Here is a 27,072-nt window from a genome sequence, read left to right on the forward strand (position 1 = left end):
TTTCTTCTAACAGTTTGTTGTCAGATTTAACTGTTTTGTGTTTTTGTGTGTCTAGTTCAGGTAAACCATAGTATCTTATTTATTAAATTTTCTGACCTTGTGGAAACCGTTTATAAATCATATTAAGTCATGTTTTTTTAAATGTAAAAATACAAACAATCAGTCAATACATTAAGGGGATAGAATATACAGTTTGCACAGTAAAAATCATTATGTTTATTAAAAGTCACCATAAAACATGGAAACCCAGTGTGTGTGTGTGTGTGTGTGTGTGTGTTAATATCTTTTGTCAATTTTCATGTCATTTCAAATTATGCATTATTTTTAGAATGTCAAATTATTAATCGTGAATAATCACATCCAAAGTTTTAGTTTACATGATATAGGTGTGTTTACTATGTATATGTTTTATGTATGTACACGCATGCATGTATATATTTCGTTTTTTTTTTTTTTTTTGTTTGTTGACAAACGTTATATGAACATTACTTACAATAGTAAATTACTATGAATAATTATTGATGAGTCCATAGCACTCACTTAGGACTTGTCTTCCTAAATATTAAACACGAAAAGCATTTTTAATTGGCCTAACTTGATAATTCGTCAAAAACACAAGACAAAACAAATTAACCACAACGACGCTGTGAGAAAGTAAGACCCATGAAAGGATCTCCATTTGTTGTACTGGAGGGACTTTTATGTTGTCTCGTGTTTACCCATCATTCTCGCCGGAGCGGAAGCAGCGGTGAAGCGGCGGAGCTCTAGCCGCAGAAGGAGCGCTCAGAGTCGGCCACACACCGGCTGACATGCCGCGGGGATTATGGCTGCCTTCGGCGTTCTGAGCTACGAACACAGGCCTCTCAAACGGCCCAGACTCGGTCCTCCGGATGTTTATCCACAGGACCCGAAGCAAAAAGAGGTTAGACGACTTTATAATTTCCTCTGTAACGACTTTTAATATTTAAATAGCGATTTAAAGCGTGTTTTAAGACAAGGCCCTGCTTTCAGCTAACGGCCAATAACAATGAAACCAACGGCTCGCTTAGATTACCATAAAAAAAACATCATTTAAGTCTCAAATGATTTCGGTCTTCATCTTTGGTTGCTGTTACAGATGGTTAGAGAAATAAAAAAAGGTAATTTCATTAGTTTAACTCCACTTTAAAATCTATTTATCGAGCTTTTTATTTAAAGCTGCTTTCTTCATCGCTCCAGTGTCATTAAAGAGGCCCTCATTAAATCTCCAAACGTTAATATCATTACTTTATGTATTGCAAGAAAGCAATAAAGCAGTTAAATGCAAAAATAACGTTATTTGAGATGTAAACACTCCTAATAGCCTGTTTACTGCTGTGTTTGTTGACAACTTCTATTGAATCTATGTTTATCATGGATGCGTTTTAAAACCTAACAAGCTGTCTATCTAGGCATCATCTGGGTTTCTTTAGCTTTTTTTACATTGATGATGATCTATGCATGCCAAAAATAAAGGTTCATATGATGCCTACAATGCCTGTCAAGCTAGATACAGTCTCAGTTGTCAGCCAATGGAAGAAAAACAAAAAATGCATATTAAAGTATATCTGAATATCTCTTTCATTATGTGGAGTGCATCATCATTTTATAATTTTGTCTTATTATTTATTAGCATGTGACGTCTTATAATTGAACCTGCAGGTTTTGTTCTGGCTGATTGCAAGTATTTGTCTTCTTGATGCATTTTGGAAACTCGTTAAAGTGATTGTCGTTTCTCTGGTTTTGAAATGAAATGAAAACGAGATCTGCATGCATGCATGAGTTATTTAGTAACCGAAACTATGTCTCTCTTGGTTAGGATGAGTTGACAGCATTGAACGTTAAGCAAGGATTTAACAACCAGCCGGCTGTTTCAGGCGATGAGCATGGCAGTGCTAAAAATGTTAATTTCAACCCATCAAAGGTAAGATGATCAGTTTGTTTGCATGCATGTGTTTTATCAGTCAAATCCTCACTCTTTTACAGATTGTGGGAAACACAGAACTTTGTCTGTTTTTGTCGGATATCTGTGGACGAATGGACGCTTGTCCCCAAAACTGTAAAGTGTTTATATATCACCCTCAGATTAAAAAAAAACTTCCATAGTATCCCACATCATCAAGTCAACAAATGCCAAAGAGAACAAGAGCAATGGATCAAAACTAAAATTGCATGCAATTGACATTACTGTGGGTAAAATCATTTACATACACAGCTGTGGGAATTTTTTCAGAGACCACTTGAAAGTTCTCAGTTTCTCTGGAATTATAATTATGTGTTTGAGAAACACATTCTTTGTTTTATTTCTGTTGACGACTGTAGACATTATAAATAAAAATGTTTGTCATTTAGAGCATGAAATAACAAAAAGATGCCATGTTTATGTACATTTTTAGACAACACTATACTCATGTTTTTACTTCAGAAGAGTTAAGAAAACAGTATGTACTGGAATAACCCTGATTTTCAATCGAAACAAATGAAAAACAAGTTATTTTGACCAATTATAATTTTCTGAAAAAGTTAAAACACAAACAGCGTCCTGTTAAAAACCAACAACCAACCTTGAAATTGAGACATTCTCTTACATATTTGCTTGTGAAGACAAATAACCACAATAAGATTAGACAACAATGGAAAAGAATACAAAAATAGAATAATATCAATGACTAAGCAGTGAATGAATTAATAAAACAAGTATACAAATGGTTTAAATCGGCTGATTATTGTAAGTGATCATATGATTAAATGGAACAATAAAGTGAATAAATGTGAATGAATGGATTACTGTATATAAAAGAAACACAAGGTCTCAATATCAAATGAATATCCACCGTGCTGAATTAACTTCTCTTCTAATAAATTAATTACTCTTCAAACACTTGAAGGCAAAATCAACCATGTATCCACTTTTGTTGTTTTTAAATTGCTCTTTTATTCCGTTTCAACTTGTTACTCACCATGAGAATAGCCAAGGAAGCTGGCATGGCGTTAAAACATTAACCACCCAAACCTCATTTGTTTACTCTGTTACCTTCTGCTTTTCAGATCAGCTCAAACTTCAGCAGCATCATTGCAGAGAAGTTACGCTGCAACACTTTTCCAGACACTGGCAAGAGAAAGCCGCAGGTCAATCAGAAGGACAACTTCTGGCTCGTCACAGCACGCTCGCAGAGCTCCATTAATAACTGGTTCACAGACTTAGCCGGCACCAAACCCTTGACTCAGCTCGCTAAAAAGGTTTGCTTTTGCAATGCTGCGGTTTAGAAACTCTGAACAGAGCGCTTGTGTAGATCCAGTACATAACACAAGCCTTTACTGACAATCAAATGGTTTGTAATTTTAAAAGGTTAGTTCACTTCCAGAATAAAAGCATGAGATGTTTGTCTTTCTGTCCTCAGTCGCAAAGATATTAAGGTTTTTGAGGAAAATATTCCATTTTTTTTCTCCATATAATGGATTTCCAATGGGAGGAAGGTCCAAAATGCAGCTTCAAAAGGGCTCTACACGATCCCAGCCGAGGAATAAGACTCTTATCTAACAAAACCTAACATCCCCTTTGAATTATCTGCATTCAGAGAAGTTTTGAGACCGTGAGCTTCAAAGTTTTTGACTGTGTACATGGATCCTTTTTGTATTTTAAATAAAAAGTCCCGAAATGTACGCAACATTATCTCATGATGTAAATAGCTTGTCATATGTGAATAACTAAATTTTGACAAAAAAATGTCAGAAAGAACCTTATAAATTCAAGAGGACCGTTTATATACTTTTTAACCACAGATGCACATCGTGCACTAGATTGGCTTCATGCATTACGTAATCATGCTGGAAAGGTCACAGAAGTACAAGACCCAGTGTTTACAAAGTGAATGTGCAAAGAAAGTCAAATGTCCTTTATAAAAAAACCGATGTTGGATGATTTTGACGTGATTATGTGATGTGGAGCTAGTGCAAGATGTGCATTTGTCGTTTAAAAAGTGTATATATATATATATTTTTTTTTTATAGAAACAAGCAATGGTTTTGTTAAATAAGTGTTATTCCTTGGGTGGGATCGTGTAGAGCACATTTGAAGCTTCACTGAAACTGGACCCATTGGTCCCCATTGAAGTCCATTATATGGAGAAAAATCCTGGAATGTTTAACTCCAAAACCTTAATATCTTTGCGACTGAAGACCGAGAGACATGAATATCCCCGATGTCATGGGATTGAGTAAATGTTTAGGATTTTTTCTGGAAGTGAACTAATTTTTTAGCTTTTGCTTTAGTCTCATTGCTGTATGTGTGCACTAGGTTCCCATCTTCAGCAAGAAAGAGGAAGTGTTTGGCTATCTTGCCAAGTACTGTGTGCCGGTGATGCGATCCGCTTGGATGATTAAAATGACGTGTGCGTATCACGCTGCTATAACTGAAACCAAGGTGAAGAAGAGGCACGTCATTGACCCCTGCATAGGTTAGTGTGGTTATTATGCATCGCTCTATATATCGAGCATGCAACACTGTCCTTGTTTAATCTGGGAATGAAGATCAAATGTCCCAATGCCTCACTGGCTTTATCTGGCTTCTGCAGAATGGACTCAGATCATAACGAAGTACCTGTGGGAGCAGCTGCAGAAGGTGGCAGAGTTTTACCGACAGTGTCCCAGCCAGGGCTGTGGGTCGCCTCTTCCTGCTCCTCCTGCTGAGGTGGAGACCGCCATGAAACAGTGGGAGTACAACGAGAAGCTGGCCATGTTCATGTTTCAGGTGCATGCTGTGCTGCTGTCAGTTTGTAAGGGAATGCAACTAGATACGTGGAATTATGTCCCACAAAGATGACGTTTTTTAAAGGGATAGTTCACCCAAAAATGAAAGATTTCATTGCAAACCCATAACTTGGTTTAATTTTGGAACACATATGAAGATATTATTGTTGTGCATTCATTAAAAGTTACCTTACCTTTTATATATACACCACCATGTAAAAGTTTGAGGTTGGTAAGATCTGTTTTTTTTTTTCAGCTCACCGAGGCTGCATTTATTTGATAAAAAATATTATTATAATTTAAAATAACTGTTTACTATACACAGCTGTATTTTCAGCATCATTCCTCCAGTCTTCAGTGTCACATGATCTTCAGAAATCATTATAATATGATTATTTACTGCTCAAAACACATTTATTTATGGAAACTGTGATACGTTTTTTCTGGATTCTTTGAAAAGACGCAAATCTTTTAAAACATTATAAATGTCTTCACTGTTGCTTTTGATAAATTTAATGCATCCTCGCCAAATGCAATGATTTCTTAAAAAAAAAAAGAAAAAAAAAGACACATTTTATTTTATATATTAGTGCTGGAACGATCCCAAATTTAAATGATCACCTGTCACAATGCATTAAAGAGCATCACATTTGTGTCCCTGGAGCACAAAAGCAGTCTTAAGTCTCAGGGGTATATTTGTAGCAATAGCCAAAAATACATTGTATGGGTCAAAATAGATTTTTCTTTTATGCAAAAAATAATTTGGATATTAAGAGCATGTTCCATGGATACATTTAGTAAATTTCCGTAAGCATTAACACATAAACACTACCGTAAATATATAAAAAACTGAATTTTTGATTAGCAATATGCATTAAGAACTTAATTTGGACAACTTTAAAGGCGATTTTCAAATAGTTGTATCTCGGCCAAATATTATGCGATCCTAATAAACCATACATCAATGGAAAGCTTATCTACTTAGCTTTTAGGTGATATATGACACTGAATAATTGACGCTGGTTTTATAGTCCAGGGTCACATATGGCATACTGTTGCATTTATAATTCTTGAGCAGAAGAGGAGTGTTTTTGTTGTATGTGTTAATGGGATTGTTAATGGTGTTCATGTGTGACAGGACGGCATGTTAGACAGACACGAGTTCCTCACCTGGGTGCTGGAGTGTTTCGAGAAGATCAGACCTGGAGAGGACGAGCTTCTGCGCTTCCTGCTGCCGCTCCTGTTACAGGTGTGTTAACACAGCACATCTGCACATCCACTGTCCCTTTCAGCTTCCATTCTTTACAAATGACAACTACATTTAGACATTTGTATTATGTGCCAGTGATGCCCATTCAAAAAGCAAATTTATTTTTATTTTTTCTCCAAAGTTTGCATGTCTGTGACTACAGAAGTAAATTCAACTTAATTTTTTAAGGCCCTCTGTGGTTCCTTTCCAGCGATGTTGGAGTCTCTGGCTTCAGGAGTAAATTGTACACCTCTTCAGTGAAAAAAAAAAAAAAAAAAAAAAAAGTTTCACTTTGCATGCACCTGATGTGTTTTTCTTTTAAAGAGGAATGTCTGAAGAGCAAATACTTTGGAGAACAGAGATGCATTTAGTTTCGCCTCTATCAAAACCTGTGCATTGGACACACTTGTGCCAAGTATGCCATAAATATTAATTTTCCAAATTTCAAAAGTAGTATGTCCACTATGTTGAATTTGATACATTTTCAGTAGCTGAAAACTAAATGTGCTCACATTTTAACCTGGTTTTCCCCAAACAAAGATAAAGATTTGTGCAGATTTGCCTCCCAAAATCAGCACCTAAAAGCCTGAGATGGTGGTTATCCGAAAACAGTGTGCTTATTCTGACCCAGTCTTTATTTATTTTAGTACTCGGGAGAGTTTGTGCAGTCGGCGTATTTATCGAGACGGCTGGCGTATTTCTGCACACGCCGGCTCAATCTGCTACTGAGCGATGGCAGTCTCGGACCAGGTCCAGGCGGACACCCTTCACACGGCATTTCGGCACAGCAAGGGAACGCTCTGCCCCCCACCCCGACCTCCCAGCCTGCAGGGGGCAACCCGCCCCAAACGCCCTTCACAGACTTCTACATCTGCCCCCAGCACAGACCCGTGGTGTTCGGACTCAGCTGCATGCTGCAGGTTCTGCCACAGATCTGTGCTGTGTTTCTCTGATCCCTGACATTGAGTTTCTCTTGACACTGTGTTCGTTCTGTTTGTAGAGTATCGTGTTGTGTTGTCCCAGCGCTCTGGTCTGGCACTACTCTCTGACCGACAGCCGAAATAAGACCGGCTCGCCATTAGACCTCTTGGCGATCGCGCCGTCTAATCTTCCCATGCCTGGGGGCAACAGCAGCTTTAACCAGCAGGTTCGTCTTCACTGGATTCCACACTGGCTTTTCATCTAATCAGAGCAATGAATCTAAAGCAATGCGATGCTTCTCAGGTGCGTGTCAAAGTGAGGGAGATTGAAGAGCAGATCAAAGAGAGAGGACAGGCCGTGGAGTTTCGCTGGTCTTTCGATAAGTGTCAGGAGACGACCGCAGGTGGGCATGAAGGAGCTCTTCAGAATCGCTCTGGACTTATTCTGTCCTGGGTAAGACTGTATGATATGTGATTATAGGTTTCACCATCAGCCGGGTTCTGCATACGCTGGAGGTTTTGGATAACCACAGCTTTGAGAAGTCTGACTTCAGCAATTCCCTGGATTCGCTGTATAACCGCATCTTCGGCTCGGGACAGAGCAAAGACGGACACGAGGTAAAGACAACACAACAGTGTTTTTATTTTCGCTATCATGGAATTTTAGAAGATCAGACACTTTTAGAATGTTACAAAAAATGTATATTTCAAATACATCAATGAGTCCTGAAAAAGACTTGCAGTTTGATTATAATCAGAAATGGTTCTTGAGAATCAAATCGGCATATTAAAATGATTTCTGAAGGATCATGTGACACTGAAGACTGGAGTAATGATGATGAAAATACAGCTGTGCATCACAGGAATAAATTACAGTTTAACGTATTACCACAAAACCAGTCATATGGGTCAATTTTGCTAAATATAGATATATACATAGCTGAATAAATAATCTTTCCATTGATGCATGGTTTGTTAGGATCTGACAATATTTGGCCGAGATACAACTATTTAAAAAAATCTGGAATCTGAAGCTGCAAAAAAAAATCTAAATATTGAGAAAATCACCTTTTAAAGTTGTCCAAATTAATTCTCAGCAATGCATATTACTAATCAAAAATTAAGTTTTGATATATTTACGGTAGGAAATTTACAAAATATCTTCATGGAACATGATCTTTACTTAATATCGTAATGATTTTTGACATAAAAGTAAATTGATCATTTTTTATTTCAATACAATGTTTTTTTTTTTTTGGCTATTGCTACAAATATACCCCAGCGACTTAAATTAGGTCACATTATATTAAATTAGAAAAGTTGTTTTAAATTATTTCAATTCACAGTTATAATGTTTTTACTGTAATTTACATGCAGCCTTAGTGAGCACAAAAGACTTCAGAAACTAAAAAACAAAAAAAACAAAAAAAGACTTTTGAACAATAGTGGGCCAATAATGGACAGTTATTAACTGCAATCAGATGTATACATGTTTAATAACTATGTAATACTGATTATATAACACTGAGATGTTTTGGCTTGATCTGATGTTTGATGTGTAATGTCTCTGTAGATGAGTCCAGATGACGATGCGGTGGTGACCCTGCTGTGTGAGTGGGCTGTTTCCTGTAAGAGGTCCGGGCCGCACAGAGCCATGGTGGTGGCCAAACTCCTGGAGAAGAGGCAGACGGAGATCGAGGCCGAGGTGCTGCTGGGAAACATTATTTTCCATTATGAAAATGGTGTGGTAATGTCCAGCTGCGCAGTTTTCACAGTGATGTGTTCCTGTGTGTTTTTAGCGGTGTGGAGAGTCAGAGGTCGTGGATGAGAAGGGCTCGGTGTCCTCAGGGTCTCTGTCTGCTGCCACTCTCCCCGTCTTCCAGGACGTCCTGCTGCAGTTCCTGGACACACAAGCACCTGTGCTCAGTGAGTTCATGTTTTAGCATCTGTACGGGTTTCTTTCCAGTGCCATTAACCACTTATGCTTTTAAAAAAGGTATGCACTGTCGCTCAAAAGTTGGGGATCAGAAGGATTTTTTTTTTTTTTTTTTTTTAAAGAAGTTTCTTATGCTCATCAAGATTGCATTTATTTGATAAAAAAATACAGAAATATTGTGAAATGTTATTGCCATTGAAAATAACGGTTTTCTATCTCAATATACTTTACAATATAATTTTATTTAATTGACGCAAAGCTGAATTTTCAGCATCCTTACTCCAGTCTTCAGTGTCACATGATCCTTGAGAAATAATACATTTTGGAAGCAGTTTTGCCGCTTCATATTTTTATTTTCTATGATATTTTTGTCAAGATTTTTTAATGATTAAAATGTTAAAAAGAACAGCATTTATTTAAAATAGAAGCATTTTGTAACAATAGAAGTCTTTACTAAGACTTTGTATAAATTTCCCACATCCTTGCTAAATATAAGTATGAATTTCTTAAGAAAGAAATTTACAGATCCCAAACTTTTGAACAATAGTGTATATTGTTACAAAATATTTATATTTTAAATGAATACTGTTTTTTTTTTTTTTTACTTTTTATTCATCAAAAAATCCTGACCAAAGTGTCACAGGTTCCAAAAACAATTTATTTGAAAAATCTTTATGAATTGGCATGTTAGAATAATTTCTGAAGACATTGTGACTGCAGTAATGATGCTGAAAATTCAGCTGCGCATCACAGAAATATATTCGATTTTTAAAATATACTAAGATAGAAAACTGTTATTTAAAATTGCAATAATATTTCACAATATTACTGATTTTTCTGTATTTTTCATCAAATGTATAAAGCCTTTATGAGCAGAAGAAGCATCTTTTTAGTGCATATGAGCTAAAGCTTTGTCTCTGTGTCCGTGAAGCTGAACCCGGGAACGAGAGCGAGCGAGTGGAGTTCTCCAATCTGGTGCTCCTCTTCTGCGAGCTCATCCGTCATGACGTCTTCTCACACAACATCTACATGTGCACCCTCATCTCACGAGGCGACCTGGCCTCCGACTCCCATCTGCCCCGCCCACGCTCCCCCAGCGACGAGCCCTCCGACGAATCAGAGCGCAAAGAGCAGGACACGGGAAGCAGTGTAAAAATGGAGGCAAGAAGCTTTTTTTCCCCCAAGTGGAAAATTATTGGGTGGATGAAGTCATACTTCACTGCTAACATTTTTTTATTTTTTTGTAGGATACTGGTATGTCCGAGTCAATGGAGATCGATCACAACTCGAGTGCGAACTTTGATGAGGTAGGAGAAGGCATTTCGCTTAAACTCGTGTGACTTTTGTAATAGTGATGGTACCTGATGTTTGCTGATCCTCCACCAGATGTTTTCTCCTACGATGCACTGCGAGTCGAAGGGAAGCCCTTCCCCGGAGAAACCTGCCCCGGATCAGGAAAGCAAAAACACTGCCAAGGACAAGGGCATGGACCCGGCCTTCCCGCTGGTTTACGAGCAGCCCCGTCACATACAGTATGCCACACACTTCCCCATTCCTCAGGTGAGCTTGTGAGGTTTTACATAAGTTAATAAGATCACACTTTAGATTCTCACGATGAACTGTGACTCCTAATTTGCTGCTTAGTAATAGTTACTGAAGTTGTTAAATTTAGGTATGGGGTTGCATTAAAGTATCTAGAATACAGAATAAGGCATTAATATGTGCTTTATAAGTACACTGTAAAAAAGCGTCTGTGATTTTAATGGTACATAAACAGTAAAAATGCTACAGTAAAAACGGGAAAAAAACGTAAACTGGCGTTCCCAGAATTCTATGCATTGCATTTCAAATTTTGTTTGAATTTTGTGTTTTTTCTTTGATGTAACAGTCTTCTTTTCTTTATGTTATGTTTAGTGGGGTTGTGTGTTGCATATAATGTCGTTAAATTAATGTTTATCGCGTATTTCAGTTTAATCAGTCTTACCTTGATGGTGTTAAGTGCTTGTGTGAATAACACTGCATGTTATTATTTAAAAGCTGCTTGTGATGGGCTTTCTTTCATCACCACCTGATTTTGGTGGATAGCAGTGTATTACAAAGGTATAAGGCAGATTTGAGTACTTCAATAAGTTAGTGTATATAAAAATTATATCAGTTAAGGAAATTACGGTATTTAACTGTAAATTTAAGATAAAACAACAAAATCTGCCGTTTTTTTACTGTAAATTTTACAGTTGTTTTTTTTATATAGTGTACAGCCAAATATGCTTGTAGTATGCATGCATTTTACTGTATTTCTGATTAAATGCATGCAGGCTTGTTGAGTTTTTAAAACTTTTAAATAAACGTACCGCTCCCAGAGTCTTGAACGGTGGTTTATATGACTGAAATCGTGACTAAACGTGTTTTTGTTCAGGAGGAGAGCGCAAGTCACGAGTGTAACCAGCGTCTGGTGGTTCTCTATGGGGTTGGCAAACAGCGAGATGAAGCTCGCCACGCCATCAAGAAGATCACCAAAGACATCCTGAAGGTCCTCAACCGCAAGAGTACAGCAGAGACCGGTGCGACAATTTACACAACTCCATCTGAAAAATGAACTGCAATGATTATTAAAGGAGTAGTACACTCAAAGAAGCCATTTAATCATCCTGTCATTCAATATTCATAGCTCTAGACCCATTGACTCTTGTTTTCTTTCCTCAGGAGGTGAAGAAGGTCAGAAGAGGAAGAGGAGTAAACCCGAGGCCTTTCCCACCGCTGAAGACATTTTCTCTAAATTTCAGCACCTTTCACACTTTGACCAGCATCAGGTCACTTCTCAGGTCAGCCTGACTTTTATCAATGAACTGCAGTGACCTGCTTTATTTGTTGTTGTTGAGTTAAACCATAATATACTTTTCACCATTTTGCAAACAGTGCACGTAATGTAATTTTTTTCTCTGGTGATGTAAAAACGTTTCCACGAATTTTACTCTATACATAAAGTTGCTTAAATCACTAATTAATAGTGAGTAATTTATTAACATTAATCAAGGGAAATAAATATAAAGTAAAATCATGGCAGTTGTTCTTGACAGCTAATGAAATAAATATAATATCATCGAGTGAAAGCTTTGTAACGTGCTACAGTGCTTTTTTAAGTTTTCATCGTTAAAGTTGTATTTTTAAAATAGGTACGATTATTGATGATGGAGTCATTGTTCTTTTCAGGTTAAAAGCAGTGCTCTCTCTTTAAACCTAACGCAGGTCTGACACACATCCAACTCTTTAAAGTCATTTAGGACTTTTAACTCATTTAAGACTGTGTTTTTAAGGTCACCCCTCAAAAACAGATGCTTTGTTGGAGTTTTGTGTGTTTTTGTCCATGAAAGAGAACTGAATGCGCAACTTGCGACCTGTATGAAGCGGTTTTCCATTTCTTAACACAAGCTAAATCTGTTACGGGAAAAAATTTGGCCTCACGATGGAAATCCCAATCTCATGGATTCCTACTGAAATAACTGGACTCGGATTTGGCAAATTATGGATGTGATTACACCTCATCAGTCAAGAAACTGTGCCCATCATTGCATGGTTTTCTGCAAAATAAGTCTGCCCAATTCCTGCAGACTGGCTCTGAATTTCCAGCATCCAGACTGTATCCAAACCTACTGATTTAAATTCCCTGTAAATCCTGACCTTCTCCAAATCTCACCAGCGTTCAGCTGTGATTCAGATGGTGTGTTTGGGTTCCCACAGGTGTCCAGGAATGTTATGGAACAGATCGCCAGCTTTGCCTTAGGGATGTCCTACCACCTCCCACTGGTCCAACACATCCAGTTCATCTTCGACCTCATGGAGTATTCGCTCAATATAAGTGGCCTCATTGACTTCGCTATACAGGTATGACAGCTGATCCCAAAATATCGTCTCTGACTCTCTGTTTGGGGGTCGTATGAGTTAGGGATGTAAAATAAGTCACGTTTCATTACGTACCTCAGTTTTGAGGACACTGTTCCATATGATTTTGGATTTCGGTACCTAAATATTCATTATATGGCATTAAGAGTAAAAGACTATGCCATCGAAACATTTCTGAAGACGGTCAGTTCCTTATAAATCTCAACATATTTTTCTTTTATTACAAAAAGTGAGCTTGAATCGTGTTTTCTCCTCTTTACAGACTTCATAAGCATTACACACAAATTACATTTTGGGAAATGATTGCAATGTGTTTGTGTGCAGTTCTGGAATAGAGATCAGCCAAAATTAAACTACAAACCGGTTCCAATTTATAGATGTTCTCCCTCGCTTCGTACATGCTTGTAAAAAAGCATTATTAGGTTGTGCATCAGTGATTAGCTTGAGCGTGTGTTGTGTCATGTAGCTGCTGAATGAGTTGAGTTTGGTGGAAGCAGAACTCCTTCTGAAGTCCTCCAACCTGGCGGGAAGTTACACTACAGGTCTCTGTCTGTGTATCGTTGCCGTTCTGCGGAGATACCACTCCTGCCTCATCCTCAACCCTGACCAGAACGCACAGGTCTTCGATGGGTACGTCATATTCATGTCTGCCACTTGATAGGACAATGAAATCACAGCTTTTGGAATGATGTCAAAGGGAAAGTTCATCCGAAAATTACAATTGGCTGTTCATTTTCTCACTCTGAGGTCATCCAAGATGTAGGTGACGTTTTGTTTTTCTTCAGTAGAACAATAAAAAAAAGATTTTTGGCTGAAATTGTGGTCCTTGGTGATGCACAAAATACAATTCAAGGGCTGCCCGTTTTTTAAAATAAAAAAACATCAAAGAGCACCGAAGTAATCCCTGTGGCGCCTGGCGATATATTGAGGTCTTATGAAGAGAAACGATCAATTTGTGCAAGAAACTGAACATTATTTACAACATTATTACCTGAAATCCAGAGCTTTGGACAAACAGTCTGAATGATGTCTGGTTCACAAACGAATCTTTCTTTTGAACCGGTTCATTTTAGTGAATTTCTTGAACCATTGCATGATTATCTAAACTAACTTCATTGAAACGAACTGTCCGAAAGAACCAGTTCACAGAAAATAATAATTCCCCTGTTTTCTGAAGGTCTGGGTTACAGGTTATGTTGTAAATAATGTTCAGTTTCTTGCACAGACTGATCGCTTTGCTCCATAAGACCTCAATATATCGCCAGGAGCCACAAGTGTTAATTTTGTTTTCCTTGATATGCTTTTTAATTTTCAAAAATGGGACTTGCATTTTATGAATCACCAAGGACCACAGTTTCTGCTAAAAATCTTCTTTACTGTCCTACTGAGGGGAAAAAGTCACCTACATCTTGGATGACCTATGAGGATGAGTAAATTAACAGCACATTTTGAACTATTTTTGGACTGTGATGAATATATAGTATCATTCTCTGCAGGCTGAGGATTGTAGTCAAGTCTGGCGTGAACCCATCAGATTGTTCCTCAACCGAACGCTGTATCCTGGCCTATTTCTACGACCTCTATACCTCCTGCAGTCACCTGAAGAGCAAGTTTGGAGAGATTTTCAGGTAAGAGCAACAAATCCGTTCTTCTTTTTAAGCGTTTGCCCATATTCCTGGTCTCTAATGGTGTCTGGATTTGTGTGAATTCCCACAGTGAGTTCTGCTCGAAGGTGAAGAACTCCATCTACTATAACATCGACCCATCAGACTCTAACATGTTGTGGGATCAGATGTTCATGATCGACGCTATCGCTAATCCTACCGCGCACAACCTCAACCACTCCATGGTGGGAAAGATCCTCAATGACAGCCCAGCTAACCGATACAGCTTCGTGTGTAACGTGCTCATGGATGTGTGCGTGGACCACCGTGATCCCGAGAGGTGAGCATCTAATTCTATCGATTTATGTTTTCATCAGGTACATTATAAAAGATTAAAAACATCTAATGGTTGAAATAAGATTTAAGTATTAGACGAAAATTAGAAATGTTGTACTTAAATTAAAACTAAGCCCCAGTATACAATTAAATTTGTTTATTTGTAAAGTGCTTTTCACAATACAAATCATCGCAAAGCAACTGTTCGTAAAATTAAGTGCCGACAATATATTTAGTAGTAAAATAGTAATTAAAAATGTACAAATGCACATTAAAAAAGTTAAAAACTGAAAATAGGCTACTAAAATAATATAACTAAACGAAATAACTAAAAATAAAATATAATTCGGAATATGAATAAAAGTATAAGTAAAATTATTATATTTAATTTGTATATTAATATTTTAATACTGTATATTTATATAACATTGTTAATATAAATAACAACTTTTTTGATTAAAACATCAATGTAAGAAAACCAACAGTTAAAAATTATCAGTTATTCGTAATAATCAAACTGTGAAATATTCCAGTTAATTAGCCTGAAGGCAGTTTACGGTAGCAGTAAACAATTAAAAATAATTTTATTTTTACCATTTTACTATCAAAGCTTAAATCGTAGAATAGATTAACATCCGTCTTGAACACTTCAAGACAAAAAGTATGTACCGTATTTTCCGGACTAGAAGTCGCACTTCTTTTCATAGTTTGGCTGGTCCTGCAACTTATAGTCAGGTGCAACTTATTTATCAAAATTAATTTGACATGAACCGAGAGAAATGAACCACTAGAAAACATTACCGTCTCCAGCCACCAGAGGGCGCTCTATGCTGCTCAGTGCTCCTGTAGTCTACACTGAAGACATAGAGCAACATTGAGACGGTAATGCTTTCTCTTGGTGCTTGGTTCTAAATAAATGCGACTTATAGTCCAGTGCGACTTCTATATGTTTTTTTTCCTCATCATGACGTATTTTTGGACTGATGCGACTTATACTCAGGTGTGACTTATAGTCCAAAAAATACGGTAATTAGTCTTTAGTTAAACCTCATGGCTAAATAAAAAGATAATCGTTCAAGATGTTTCAGCTCGTGAGAATCACGCGTTTCACGCATGAAAACGCTCTAAACGTTCAATCCGCGCCGCGTCATTCACGCGAATCGCGTTGTTGGTTGTCTATTTGCGTCTTTGAATTGACTTAACATGGTAATCACTCGCTTAATGCTCCTGGTGTGAACGCACCATGAGTTTCCATAAACATCTTCGGTAATAGCAGAACAGCTGCATGGCATCTGTAGCTGTGCCTTCTTCCCTGCGGTGAGGAACTGTTGTGTGGTTTGTTTCAGGGTGAATGATATCGGGATCCTGTGTGCCGAGCTGACGGCGTACTGTCGCTCTCTCAGCGCCGAGTGGTTGGGAGTGCTCAAGGCGCTCTGCTGCTCCTCCAACAACGGCAACTGTGGCTTCAACGATCTGCTCTGCAACGTTGACGTGAGTCCGCTCTCATCTGTTGCATTGACTGCTTACATGTTGTAGCCGTTTGATCTCATTTGGTGTTTTAAGCATACTTGTGCAGATATCTAAAACATTTTTAGATCGATTTCTGTGGATTATCAAGGTTGACGTAGAATGACTAAAAGAGTTTCTTTTAAGATAGAAGTCGATGGATGAGTGTTGAAATGTGTAGATGATTTAACCCTCAGGCCATCCAAGATGTTGGCGACCTTTTGTTTTCTTCAGTAGAAAAGTAAAGAAGATTTTTAGTTGAAACGGTGAACCCTTGTGATTCATGAAATGCAATTCAGTGACTGCTTGTTTTTGAGAAAAAAAAAGCATAAAAAGCTAATTTAACACTTGTGGCTCCTGATGAAATATTGAAGTCTTATGAAGCGAAATGATGAGTCTGTGCAAGAAACTGAACATTATTTTCAACATTATTACCTGTAATCCAGAGACTCAGACAATCTGTCCAGAGTGATGTCTGGTTCACAAAGGAATCATTCTTTTGATTCGTTCGTTTTAAATGAAATTAACATTTTTATAGTTTTTTATTGTTTATTTTTTCACTTTATAGGTTTTAGACATGCAAAACATCCACATCATTATTGGGTGCTTTAATAATATAATGGTGTATATGCGATGTCATTGCATAATCACATTAACTATTGAATTTAACCAGTTCATTGAAACGAACTGTCTGAAAGAACCAGTTCACAGAAACAAATCGTATTCCCTTATTTGTCCAAGTCTCTGGATTTCGCATAATAATGTTGTAAATAATGTTCAGTTTCTTGCACCGACTGATCTTTCCTCTTCATAAGACCTCAATATATCATCAGGAACCATGTGTGTTCATTGTGTATTCCTTGATGAGTAGCAGTACATTTTCAGTTTTTGGTGAACTGTCCCTTTAAATAGCTGTGCCAGATGTTCCTGGAGGTAATTGAATGCCTTTTCTCTTCGGCAGGTGAGTGATCTGTCTTTCCACGACTCGCTGGCGACATTCGTTGCCATCCTGATCGCTCGTCAGTGTTTGTTGCTGGAGGATCTGGTGCGCTGTGTGGCCATTCCCTCCCTTCTGAACGCAGGTACAGATCCTTAAGTGTTCCTGCCATACAGACGCTCAGTCACTGCATACCTCACTCCTGGAGTCGTTCAGTTTTTCACAGTTACCTGAGAGAGTTCAGAGAAATCAGCCAGCCTGTTTGATGTCTCCTCATTTCACACCGGGCAGCTCCATCTTTAGCTTTGTCCTGCGGCCAGAGAGTTGCTTCTGCCGCCCACAGTCTCTCTCTCTGTCTCCGATTGGCTCAAAACACAAGGAGCTATTCAGGGCAGCAATGAAAGATGGTGTTCAGAAGTGCATATTTAAAAAGAGAGCATGACATGCTGTTGGAAAACATGTTAATGTTGGGGAAAAAATACTTTGTCCTTAATCCTGCGATATTCCTCTTTTTAAAAATATTTATTTAATAAATGCATTTTAGTAATACATAAGGTCAATATAAAATGTGGCAGATTTAGACGGGGTGAATCTGAAGTCTAGGATGATGATGTGAAGAAAAAAAAAAGTTGACATATATATTTGATTATAAAAGTAGTTTAAATCGATTTATTATGCCTTGTAATGCACTTTATATTTTGTATGATCTCATGAATAATTGAAACCACAGTTGTTATAAATTATAATACTTAGTTTTGTCATTCAGTTAGGAACAACATACATGACCCTGGACAACAAAACCAGTCATAAGTGTACATTTTTGAAATTGAGATCTATACCTCATCTGAAAGCTGAATAAATAAGCTTTCCATTGATGTATGGTTTGTTAGGATCGGACAATATTTGAAAAAAATAAATAAAATCTAAATATTGAGAAAATTGGTTTTTAAATGTTGTCCAAATGAATTCTTAGCAATGCATATTAATAATCTAAAATTAGGTTTTGATATATCTATGATAAGAAACTTACTAAATATCTTCTTGGAACATGATCTTTATGTAATATCCTAATGATTTTTGGCGTAAAAGAAAAATCTATAATTTTGTCCCATACAAATGTATTTTGGCTATTGCTACAAAAATACCCCAGCGACTTCAGACTTCACATGTGGTTGAGCAATTTATGGCAGAATGTGTGTTTGGTTGAACCAACACCTTAAATCAAGTCTGAGGATCCTTCTGGGAACTTCACAGGATTCTTATGCCTGGGTGTTTATTTATCTGTTCGTTTGAGTCATAGGAGTCATATTCTGAGGCCAGTGCCTTTTAATAGAAAACACTAGAAGTGACGTGTGTGTGTGTGTGTGTGTGTGTTCAGCCTGTAGTGAGCAGGATTCTGAATCTGGAGCCAGACTTACCTGTCGGATCCTGCTTCATCTGTTCAGAACCCCACAGCGCAACCCCTGTCCTCAAGACGGCACCAAATCAGGTTACAGCTCCCTCCAAATCAACTCAAACTCTCTTTTTCACATCACATCCCCCCTGACCGACTCTAGATGAACCCATAAAGCTGAGAATAATGCTTCTGTCCACAGACAAATCCACAGTGGGCATCCGATCGTCCTGCGACAGACATCTGCTGGCTGCGTCTCAGAACAGCATCGTGGTGGGAGCCGTGTTTGCCGTGTTAAAGGCTGTTTTCATGCTCGGTGAGACTTTGAGACTTTACCTCTCTATTGTGCAGTCACGTTTTAGTCACTCAAACAGGGAGGTTAAAGACATAGTTCACCCAAAAATGACAATTTGCTAAAAAATGCATTCACCGTTCACGATTTAGATGTGTTTGTTTCTTCATCAGATTTGGAGAAATTAAGCATTGCATTATTTTCTCACCAATGGATGCTCTGCAGTGAATGGGTGCCGTCAGAATGTGAATCCAAACAGCTGATTAAAAACTAATATTTTAAAATTTAAAACCACATTAATCCATCAATTGTCGTCTTTTTAACAGTCATTTCCAGCTAAATACCATAATCCATAATTACAGTGAAAAGGTCGTCTCGTCTGAATCAGGAGAGAAATATGCACCAATCGTGCACTGTTTAAAAAAAATTACAAAAACAAATATGTGGTTTGATTTTGATGTGAGAGGACGACAGGGGATGGACTTTTTGATTGGAGAGGGGTTTAATATGCATGTTGTTTTGGGATTTTGGCCAAAAGCAATGGATCAAATGAGTTGGAAGATGGAGATGAGACGCAGTTTATGCTTTCAGAATTGATTGGTCCCTAAAAACGGTGACTTCTGTGTGTATTTCTCCAGGAGACGCTGAGCTGAAGGGTTCAGGCTTCTCCCACTCCGCCGGACTGGACGACATCGGAGAGGATGACATGGGCTCCAAAAAATCCGGAGGACGTAACGTCTCGATTGAAACGGCGAGCCTGGTGGTTTACGCCAAGTATGTGCTGAAGAGCATCTGCCAACAGGTGAGGGTTTTAAGAGGATCGGATTGTCCTACTTAGAGTAATTTTAGCTGTTATAATACCAGTATAGACTGAAATTGTGGAAATATTTGAACCTGGACCACAAAACCAGTCATGAGGCTAATTTCAGACTGGTTTTGAACTCCAGGGTCACATATTTTCACATCCTAACCACTGGCTAGATAATGATGATGTGATCATGATCCAAATCTTGTGGGAATGCATTTTCTCTGGTTCAGGAGTGGGTTGGTGAGCGGTGTCTGAAGTCTCTGTCGGAGGACAGCAGTGCTCTGCAGGATCCAGTGCTGGTGAACATCCAAGCTCAGCGCTTACTGCAGCTCATCTGTTACCCGCACAGACATCTGGACAGCGAGGAGGGCGAGAATCCTCAGAGACAGCGCATCAAACGCATCCTGCAGGTCACACGCTCTCACATGACCCCATCTGAACATCTGCTCCTGAGTCGACAGAGCTTTATATAGTAATATAGAGTCAATTTTTAGATTTTCACATTACATCGAAACCATTTAGTTAAGATGCATTTAAACATTACAGTGTTTCCCATACTGTAATCTTATCCTTCCAGTTTCATACAGAACCAAAAATATCTTTACCCCCACAGTGTTTTGTGCTGTTGCTTTGGCTTTCGAATTCTAACCCAAATTTGCAAATTATCGTAGTGCATTTAGGAAAAGGCTGTAATTTAATTAAGCAGGCTATATATTCTAATGCTTTGTTTCAGCATGTATGGTTCACAGTAAATGCAGAAAACTCACTCTCTGCTTATGCTGATATATGGATATTTTTATGCATTTGGGAGCACAATGTGCACCAGGTTCACTTTATTTTCCGTTGCATGAATTTGAAAGTGTTGTGGACATGTTTACATTGTTTCTCAAGGTTAGTAATGAGAAGTGTTTGTATACCTGCTGTCATTGAAATTTAAGGCCTGCTTGCAGATTACCACCAAAATAAAAGCTCCAGGGCTTAGCACACACACCATGTATCGTATATACAGCTATGGAAAAGAAAAGAATAAGAAGCCACCTGAATATTTTCAGTTTCTTTGGGTTTACTAGGTATGGATTTGAGTAAAATGTTAATATTTTTATATTCTAAGGTCTGATTAACATTTTTTTTTTTTTTTGCGGGTTACTCCACCAAATATTGACTTCTTAAATCTTCTGAAGTTAAAACACATTGGTATTGTGTTGTCTAAAAATGAATCTAAATATGTCTGAAAACACTGCATATTTTTATTTGTATCTCGACCAGTTGTCATTGCATGCTCTTAAGTGACAACATTTTGGAAGAGAGAAATGTCACCAGTAGTTTACAGAATAAAATACAATTTAATTTTACTCAAACACTTAACTTAAAATTACATAAATCCTGAGAAACTGAGTATTTTCAAGCAGACTCTTAATTTTTATATATTCCTTTTTTTTTCTTTTTTTTTTACCTATTATTAAATATCTTCTTATTTTTTTCTTTTTTTTTACAGTGCAGTTGTTTTACAATAGTAATAGATTTGTCTTAATAGTTATAATAGTAATTTATTTCATTATTTTCATTGTTATTTTTAATTAGTTTGGCTTCCTAAAAATACCAGTGCGACACTGTCACAACAAAAAATAGGTTTTTATTCCACTTAAAAAATCACTGCAGACTGAAAAGAGGTTGGATTTCTTAATTTTTCCTTTACTTAAATATGTAAAAGCTTTTCTAGATGATTAGGTGTCTACTCACGATAGTCTCACAGAGTCCCGGGGAAATACTGTAATATACCATCATATAAACATTTGTCGAGGAGTTTTCTGGAAACCTGTTTGGAAACAGTCATTGATTTTCCAAATCCATTTGGTGATGCTGTCAATGCAAAAAATGCGATTTTCAGCTTTTAAACCCTGTAGAATAGAATGAACAGAGAGTCATTTCCCTGAGCTTAATTATTAATTTCACACCCTTTAGCCTTTAAGCCGTGAATGATTTGTGTGGGTCTCTCAGCAGCTCATTATTCTGGATTGGTTTTCATAGACAATTAACTTCCAGCTTTGGCTCTTTAGCTTAGCTTAAAAAGCATTCTTTCCATCTTCTGTCTGCTTACAGAACATGGACCAGTGGACCATGAGACAGTCGTCTCTCGAGCTGCAGCTCATGATCAAACAAAGCTCAAACAACGTAAGCCGAAGCATGTTTGCTGAGTTCATCACCGTCTAATGATTTCTCGTCTTTTCTTAAGGTTTGCACATCTGAATCCATTCTTAACAGGAGCTGTATTCTCTTCTGGAGAACATAGCCAAGGCCACCATCGAGGTTTTCCAGAAGTCTGCTGAGATGAACTCTAGTAACCCCTCCATGAATGGCTCTGCGGTTTCCAGCAGCTCAGTCTCTAATACCAACAGTGCCAGCAAACCCAAACCTGTGCTCAGGTCGGTGACCCCAATCATTGCTCGGTTTGATGGACTGGATGGGCTGGCCTTCTCTTAGGCGTGTTTCTCAGATCCTCTTGTGTTTCCTCCAGTTCCTCCGAGCGTTCAGGGGTCTGGTTAGTGGCTCCTCTGATTGGGAAGCTGCCCACCTCGGTGCAGGGTCACGTGCTGAAGGCTGCGGGTGAAGAACTGGAGAAGGGACAGCACCTGGGTCCCTCCTCGAGGAAAGAAAGAGATCGACAGAAACAAAAAAGGTATTCGACTGAACACACAGGTTTATTTACACTGTTGCTTTCTCCTGATGCTTAGTGCCTCAACACTTTAAAATAATATAGAGTATATAGAGTTCAAGCTAATTTGTCTAGGCGTGATCTTTAATATGGTATATATCACAATCCGTTTTCTTCTCTCTCTCAGTATGTCTCTCCTGAGCCAGCAGCCTTTCCTCTCTCTAGTGCTGACGTGTCTCAAGGGACAAGACGAGCAGAGAGAGGGTCTCCTGACTTCCCTTTACAGCCAAGTCCAGCAGGTACCGCATCAACACACACACACACACACACCCAGTGACTGTCAGTCAGTGCTTCTCATCTCTCAACACTGATGTGGTGTGTTCCCCGTCAGATTGTGACTAACTGGCGAGAGGACCAGTATCAGGACGACTGCAAAGCCAAGCAGATGATGCACGAGGCCTTGAAGCTGCGTCTCAATCTGGTGCGCAGCCGTCATCTGTTTCTCATGCAACCTAAGAAACATGATCTGTGTGTTGATCGATCTCATTTCCTTGTATTGCATGCACTGAGGTTAAAATGAATCTCACTGAGACGCGGTTAAACTGCACTGAGCTCAGTTCTTGTTTGGTGTCTCGATGTCTGTAGGTGGGTGGGATGTTTGATACGGTGCAGCGCAGCACACAGCAGACGACGGAGTGGGCGGTACTTCTGCTGGACATCATCAGCAGTGGCACGGTGGACATGCAGTCTAACAAGTGAGATCCGACACAGTCTCTGATTAACCTGTGCCATACTGTCTTAATTTGAATGATGTTGATTGTTTGCCTTTAGTGAGCTCTTCACGACGGTGTTAGACATGCTGAGCGTGTTGATTAACGGCACTCTGGCGGCCGACATGTCCAGCATCTCTCAGGGCAGCATGGAGGAGAATAAGAGGGCCTACATGAACCTGGTCAAGAAGCTCAGGGTGAGACAGAGCAATATTTATTTACAGAAAATGAGATGGAGTCCACTTCAGACTTTGTTTTTAATGTTGGATTTAATGTGATGAATGAAAGGGTGGACAGCACAGACGTTTTTTTTTTTTTTTTTGCAGAGTAGGTGAAATTTTCACATTAATCCTACTTCATGTTAATTAAGCTTATTATACGACTTTATTCTCAAAACATGACGGTTAATCCAATATTGCTATAACTTTCTTCTAAAAGGACTGTGACTTTAATATCAATGCTATGACTTTATTTTCTTAAAATATTACATTTATTCTCAAAATATTGACTTTAACCTCATATTGCTATGGCTTTATTTTCTTAAAATATCAAAACATTATTCACAAAATATTACAGCTCTAATCTCATATTGCTATGACTTCTTTCCTAAAATATTATATCTTTATTCTCAAAGTACTATATAGTTAATCTCAATGCTGTGACTTTATTCCTAAAATATTACAACATTTATTCTCAAAATATTGACTTTAATCTCATATTCCTAAGACTTTATTTTCTTAAAATATCACGACATTATTCTCAAAATATTGTGACTTTATTCTCAAAATATTACAATTTTAATCTTATATTGCTATGACTTACTTATTAAAACATTACGACTTTATTCTCAAAATATTATGACTTATCACATAATTTTTTGACTGTATTCTCGAAATATTATGACTTTATTTTATTTACTTTATTTTATTCCACTGAAGACTGGAGTTATGATGCTGAAAATTCAGCTTCACATCACAGGAATAAATTACATTTGAGGCTATATTCAAATAGAAATTGATTTTTTTTACTGCATTTTTTTTTATCAAATAAATGCAGCCTTGGTGAGACTTCTTTCAAAAAACAAAATGTAAAAATCGTACCAATCCCAATTTAGTTTTAAGCCATAGTCTACCAGTAGCAGCTGTGATAAGCAACACTAAATCATCACCGCAGTGATTTTGTGCATTTGCACAAACTTTTCTTCTGGAAATGTAAGACTGTTGTTTGTTTTTCCCTGCAGAAAGAGCTCGGTGACCGTCAGTCCGAAAGCTTGGAGAAAGTGCGGCAGTTGCTGCCTCTGCCCAAACAGATGCGTGATGTCATCACCTGTGAACCCCAGGGGTCACTCATTGACACGAAGGGCAACAAAATTGCCGGATTTGAAAAAGAGGTACGTAGCACATTATAGGTATGGTAGCGCCACTCGGCTTCTGGACATTCGCTGACCTTTGCATCATGGTTTCTCACACACAGGGTCTTCAGGTGTCGACTAAGCAGAAGATCTCTCCCTGGGACGTGTTCGAGGGCCTGAAGCACTCGGCTCCGCTGTCCTGGGGCTGGTTTGGGACCGTGCGAGTCGACCGCAAAGTCACAAAGTATGAAGAGCAGCAGCGGCTCCTGCTTTACCACACCCACATAAAGCCCAAACCACGCAGTTACTATCTGGCGCCCCTCAACCTGCCCCAAGAGGAGGAAGAGCCACCCACACCCGTGCCTCCTGAACCGGACAAGAAGGTGGATCCTGGGAAGCCGGAGAAGAGCGTCAATAGTGTCGCAGCTGACCCCAGTAAGAAGAAAAAGAAAAAGAAGCCGACATCCGCAAATAAACAAGAGGTAAAAATTACAAAAGAAGCAAAAATGGCTTGACTTAGAGTTAAATATCAAGTTTTGCAACTGTTTCCTGTGGTCTAGGACTACAAGGCGCACAACCCAGTCTTGCAGTACACGCCAGGCATGGCTCCTGATCTGTTGATGAACCAGTCAAACATGACTTTCCGAATGGGCTACCAGACTCCAATGGGCCAAATATACGGCCAAAACCAGCCTCTGCCACCAGGTCAGTGCAGCCCTTTTAACCTCTTTTCCTTTTGAACTTTTTAAAAATCCAGTTACTTCAGTAATTTAACATCGTGGGATGCATGTAGGACATCTTCTGTTTTGTTTTTCAGTTGTCTTTTATGCTTTTTCTCATTGTATTTTCCCCCGTAAGGGGGTCCCGGTTTAGAGCCCAATTTCCGTTCCAGGGCTCCTATGGGCAAAATTCCTCAACGTCCCACCTACAACATAGCTAATATGCCTGGTGCTAGCATGGGCAGCATGATGGGAATGGACAAGCAGTTCCAGATGGGCTACAAGCCTCCACCGAGCATGCATCAGGGGCAGCTTCTCCGTCATCAGTTACAGGTCAGACTGGTGAGTCTGGTTTAACCGGTCAAGACCCCAGACCGAAAACACACACTGGATGCATTTAGACTGGCACAAAAAATCAGATTTTATTGTTCACTCAGTTTGGAATTTGTTGCAGATTTGTAAACACGTGTAAAACCAAACGTGGTTTTTAATCACATACATGTCCGATATCTGGACATCTGACCGACGTCTAAACAGAAATATCTGATTCCCTGCAGAACTTCCAATGCAACATTTGCACATAAAGATTGTGTTTTAATGCACTCGCATTTTATTAAAAGATAGAAACTTTATACGAGTTAGAAATTGTACATTCAGGATCTGGTTTTCAACCTCTGCCCTGTGGGTTTTATAAATACAACAGTGAAAAACTACATTATATTTCTCATCAGTGAGATGATAACTTGGTAGTTTTGGTAATTAAACCAACAAGCTTCACAATCACTTGCCCGTCTTCTCTCTCGCTCTTTAATTAAGTCAAATTCATTCCAATAAATATCTTCTTGGCGCTACTTTATTTCACTAAAGAATTCTACTGTAGATAAAATAGCATAACAAATGAAAAGTCCTGCAATGTCAATACAGCTATGGTTTCCTTGAAATCTCGCTCAGACAGTGATGCATTATCTTTTCTGAATCATTGAAAAAGTGGTGTTCAAGACATCTTTAGCCTTTAATGTGTCTATGAGCTTTTAAAAGTTTTGGGGTGTGCTGTAAATTGTGCTTATAAATGACTGGTGAGATGGTATTCTCACTTTAGAAAAATAAAATAGTAGAGGCTTGGACTAGGAAACAAAACCAAACCAGCAGACGTAGGTAAAAGCCCAGACTTGGCAACAAGTATTATTATGGCTTGACTTGATTGCATTTAAATGGTTGTGTATGAATAGAGTATATGGTTATGGAAGCCTGTTTAAGCTATTAAAAAAAAAAAAAAAAAAAAATGGAATTGGGATTTATCTCACAAGTTGTTTTTTCTCAGAATTGCATGATGTATCTTGCAATTCTAACATTATTTCTTGAAATTGCTTATTTATGCATCACAATTCTGACTTCATAACACACAATTTTGAGAAAACGTCAGAATTGTAAGACAAAGTCGTGGTTACCTTTTTACCTTTTCAGTAGCAGAAACAAGCTTCCATATATGTGACCCCGGACCACAGAAGTCTTAAGTCTTAAGTGAAATTGAGATTTATCCATCATCTGAAAGCTGAACAAATAAGATTTCCATTGATGTGTGGTTTATTCGGATCAGGCGATATTTGGCTGAGATACAACCATTTAAAATAAATCTGAAATCTGAGGGTGCGATATATCGAAATATTGAGGAAAGCACCTTTAAAGTTGTTCAAATGATTTCTTAGCAATCCATATTTCTAATCAAAAATTACGTTTTGATATATTTACGGTAGGGAATTTACAAAATATTTTCATGGAATATGATCTTTACTAAATATCCCAATGATTTTTGGCATAAAAGAAAAATCTATAATATTAACCCATAAAATTTATTTTTGACTATTGCTACAAATATACCCCAGAGACTTCAGACTGTGTTTGTGCTCCAGCGTCACACATGGGTCACGTCG

The 27,072-nt window shown here is 38.1% G+C and overlaps 1 protein-coding gene across 3 annotated transcripts in view; it reads left to right on the forward strand.

Annotated features, from left to right (window-relative positions):
* Positions 1–689: 689 nt before the first annotated feature.
* The window catches only part of LOC113078130 (mediator of RNA polymerase II transcription subunit 12-like), a 31,105-nt gene continuing 4,722 nt past the window's right edge, over positions 690–27,072 (forward strand). The window contains exons 1-38 of one of the 3 annotated variants that reach the window (XM_026250439.1): positions 690–922; positions 1,838–1,942; positions 3,067–3,258; positions 4,316–4,475; positions 4,593–4,768; positions 5,906–6,016; positions 6,664–6,936; positions 7,017–7,163; positions 7,241–7,340; positions 7,418–7,554; positions 8,510–8,641; positions 8,736–8,862; positions 9,804–10,033; positions 10,120–10,179; positions 10,259–10,432; positions 11,289–11,433; positions 11,576–11,694; positions 12,611–12,754; positions 13,239–13,402; positions 14,269–14,400; positions 14,489–14,716; positions 16,059–16,203; positions 17,180–17,300; positions 18,534–18,644; positions 18,751–18,864; positions 19,479–19,642; positions 19,879–20,058; positions 21,749–21,820; positions 21,911–22,071; positions 22,164–22,325; positions 22,489–22,600; positions 22,693–22,782; positions 22,947–23,056; positions 23,133–23,268; positions 24,312–24,461; positions 24,545–24,904; positions 24,983–25,127; positions 25,281–25,483. In XM_026250439.1, the coding sequence (XP_026106224.1) occupies positions 824–922; positions 1,838–1,942; positions 3,067–3,258; positions 4,316–4,475; positions 4,593–4,768; positions 5,906–6,016; positions 6,664–6,936; positions 7,017–7,163; positions 7,241–7,340; positions 7,418–7,554; positions 8,510–8,641; positions 8,736–8,862; positions 9,804–10,033; positions 10,120–10,179; positions 10,259–10,432; positions 11,289–11,433; positions 11,576–11,694; positions 12,611–12,754; positions 13,239–13,402; positions 14,269–14,400; positions 14,489–14,716; positions 16,059–16,203; positions 17,180–17,300; positions 18,534–18,644; positions 18,751–18,864; positions 19,479–19,642; positions 19,879–20,058; positions 21,749–21,820; positions 21,911–22,071; positions 22,164–22,325; positions 22,489–22,600; positions 22,693–22,782; positions 22,947–23,056; positions 23,133–23,268; positions 24,312–24,461; positions 24,545–24,904; positions 24,983–25,127; positions 25,281–25,483 (5,691 nt within the window). In that variant the 5' untranslated portion in view covers positions 690–823. The remainder of the gene's footprint in view (positions 923–1,837; positions 1,943–3,066; positions 3,259–4,315; positions 4,476–4,592; positions 4,769–5,905; positions 6,017–6,663; positions 6,937–7,016; positions 7,164–7,240; positions 7,341–7,417; positions 7,555–8,509; positions 8,642–8,735; positions 8,863–9,803; positions 10,034–10,119; positions 10,180–10,258; positions 10,433–11,288; positions 11,434–11,575; positions 11,695–12,610; positions 12,755–13,238; positions 13,403–14,268; positions 14,401–14,488; positions 14,717–16,058; positions 16,204–17,179; positions 17,301–18,533; positions 18,645–18,750; positions 18,865–19,478; positions 19,643–19,878; positions 20,059–21,748; positions 21,821–21,910; positions 22,072–22,163; positions 22,326–22,488; positions 22,601–22,692; positions 22,783–22,946; positions 23,057–23,132; positions 23,269–24,311; positions 24,462–24,544; positions 24,905–24,982; positions 25,128–25,280; positions 25,484–27,072) is intronic. The other 2 variants (XM_026250440.1, XM_026250441.1) reach the window with 2 other exon arrangements.

This window comes from Carassius auratus, unplaced genomic scaffold, assembly GCF_003368295.1.
Source record: "Carassius auratus strain Wakin unplaced genomic scaffold, ASM336829v1 scaf_tig00024341, whole genome shotgun sequence".
In the NCBI taxonomy this organism is placed as follows: Eukaryota; Metazoa; Chordata; class Actinopteri; order Cypriniformes; family Cyprinidae; genus Carassius; species Carassius auratus.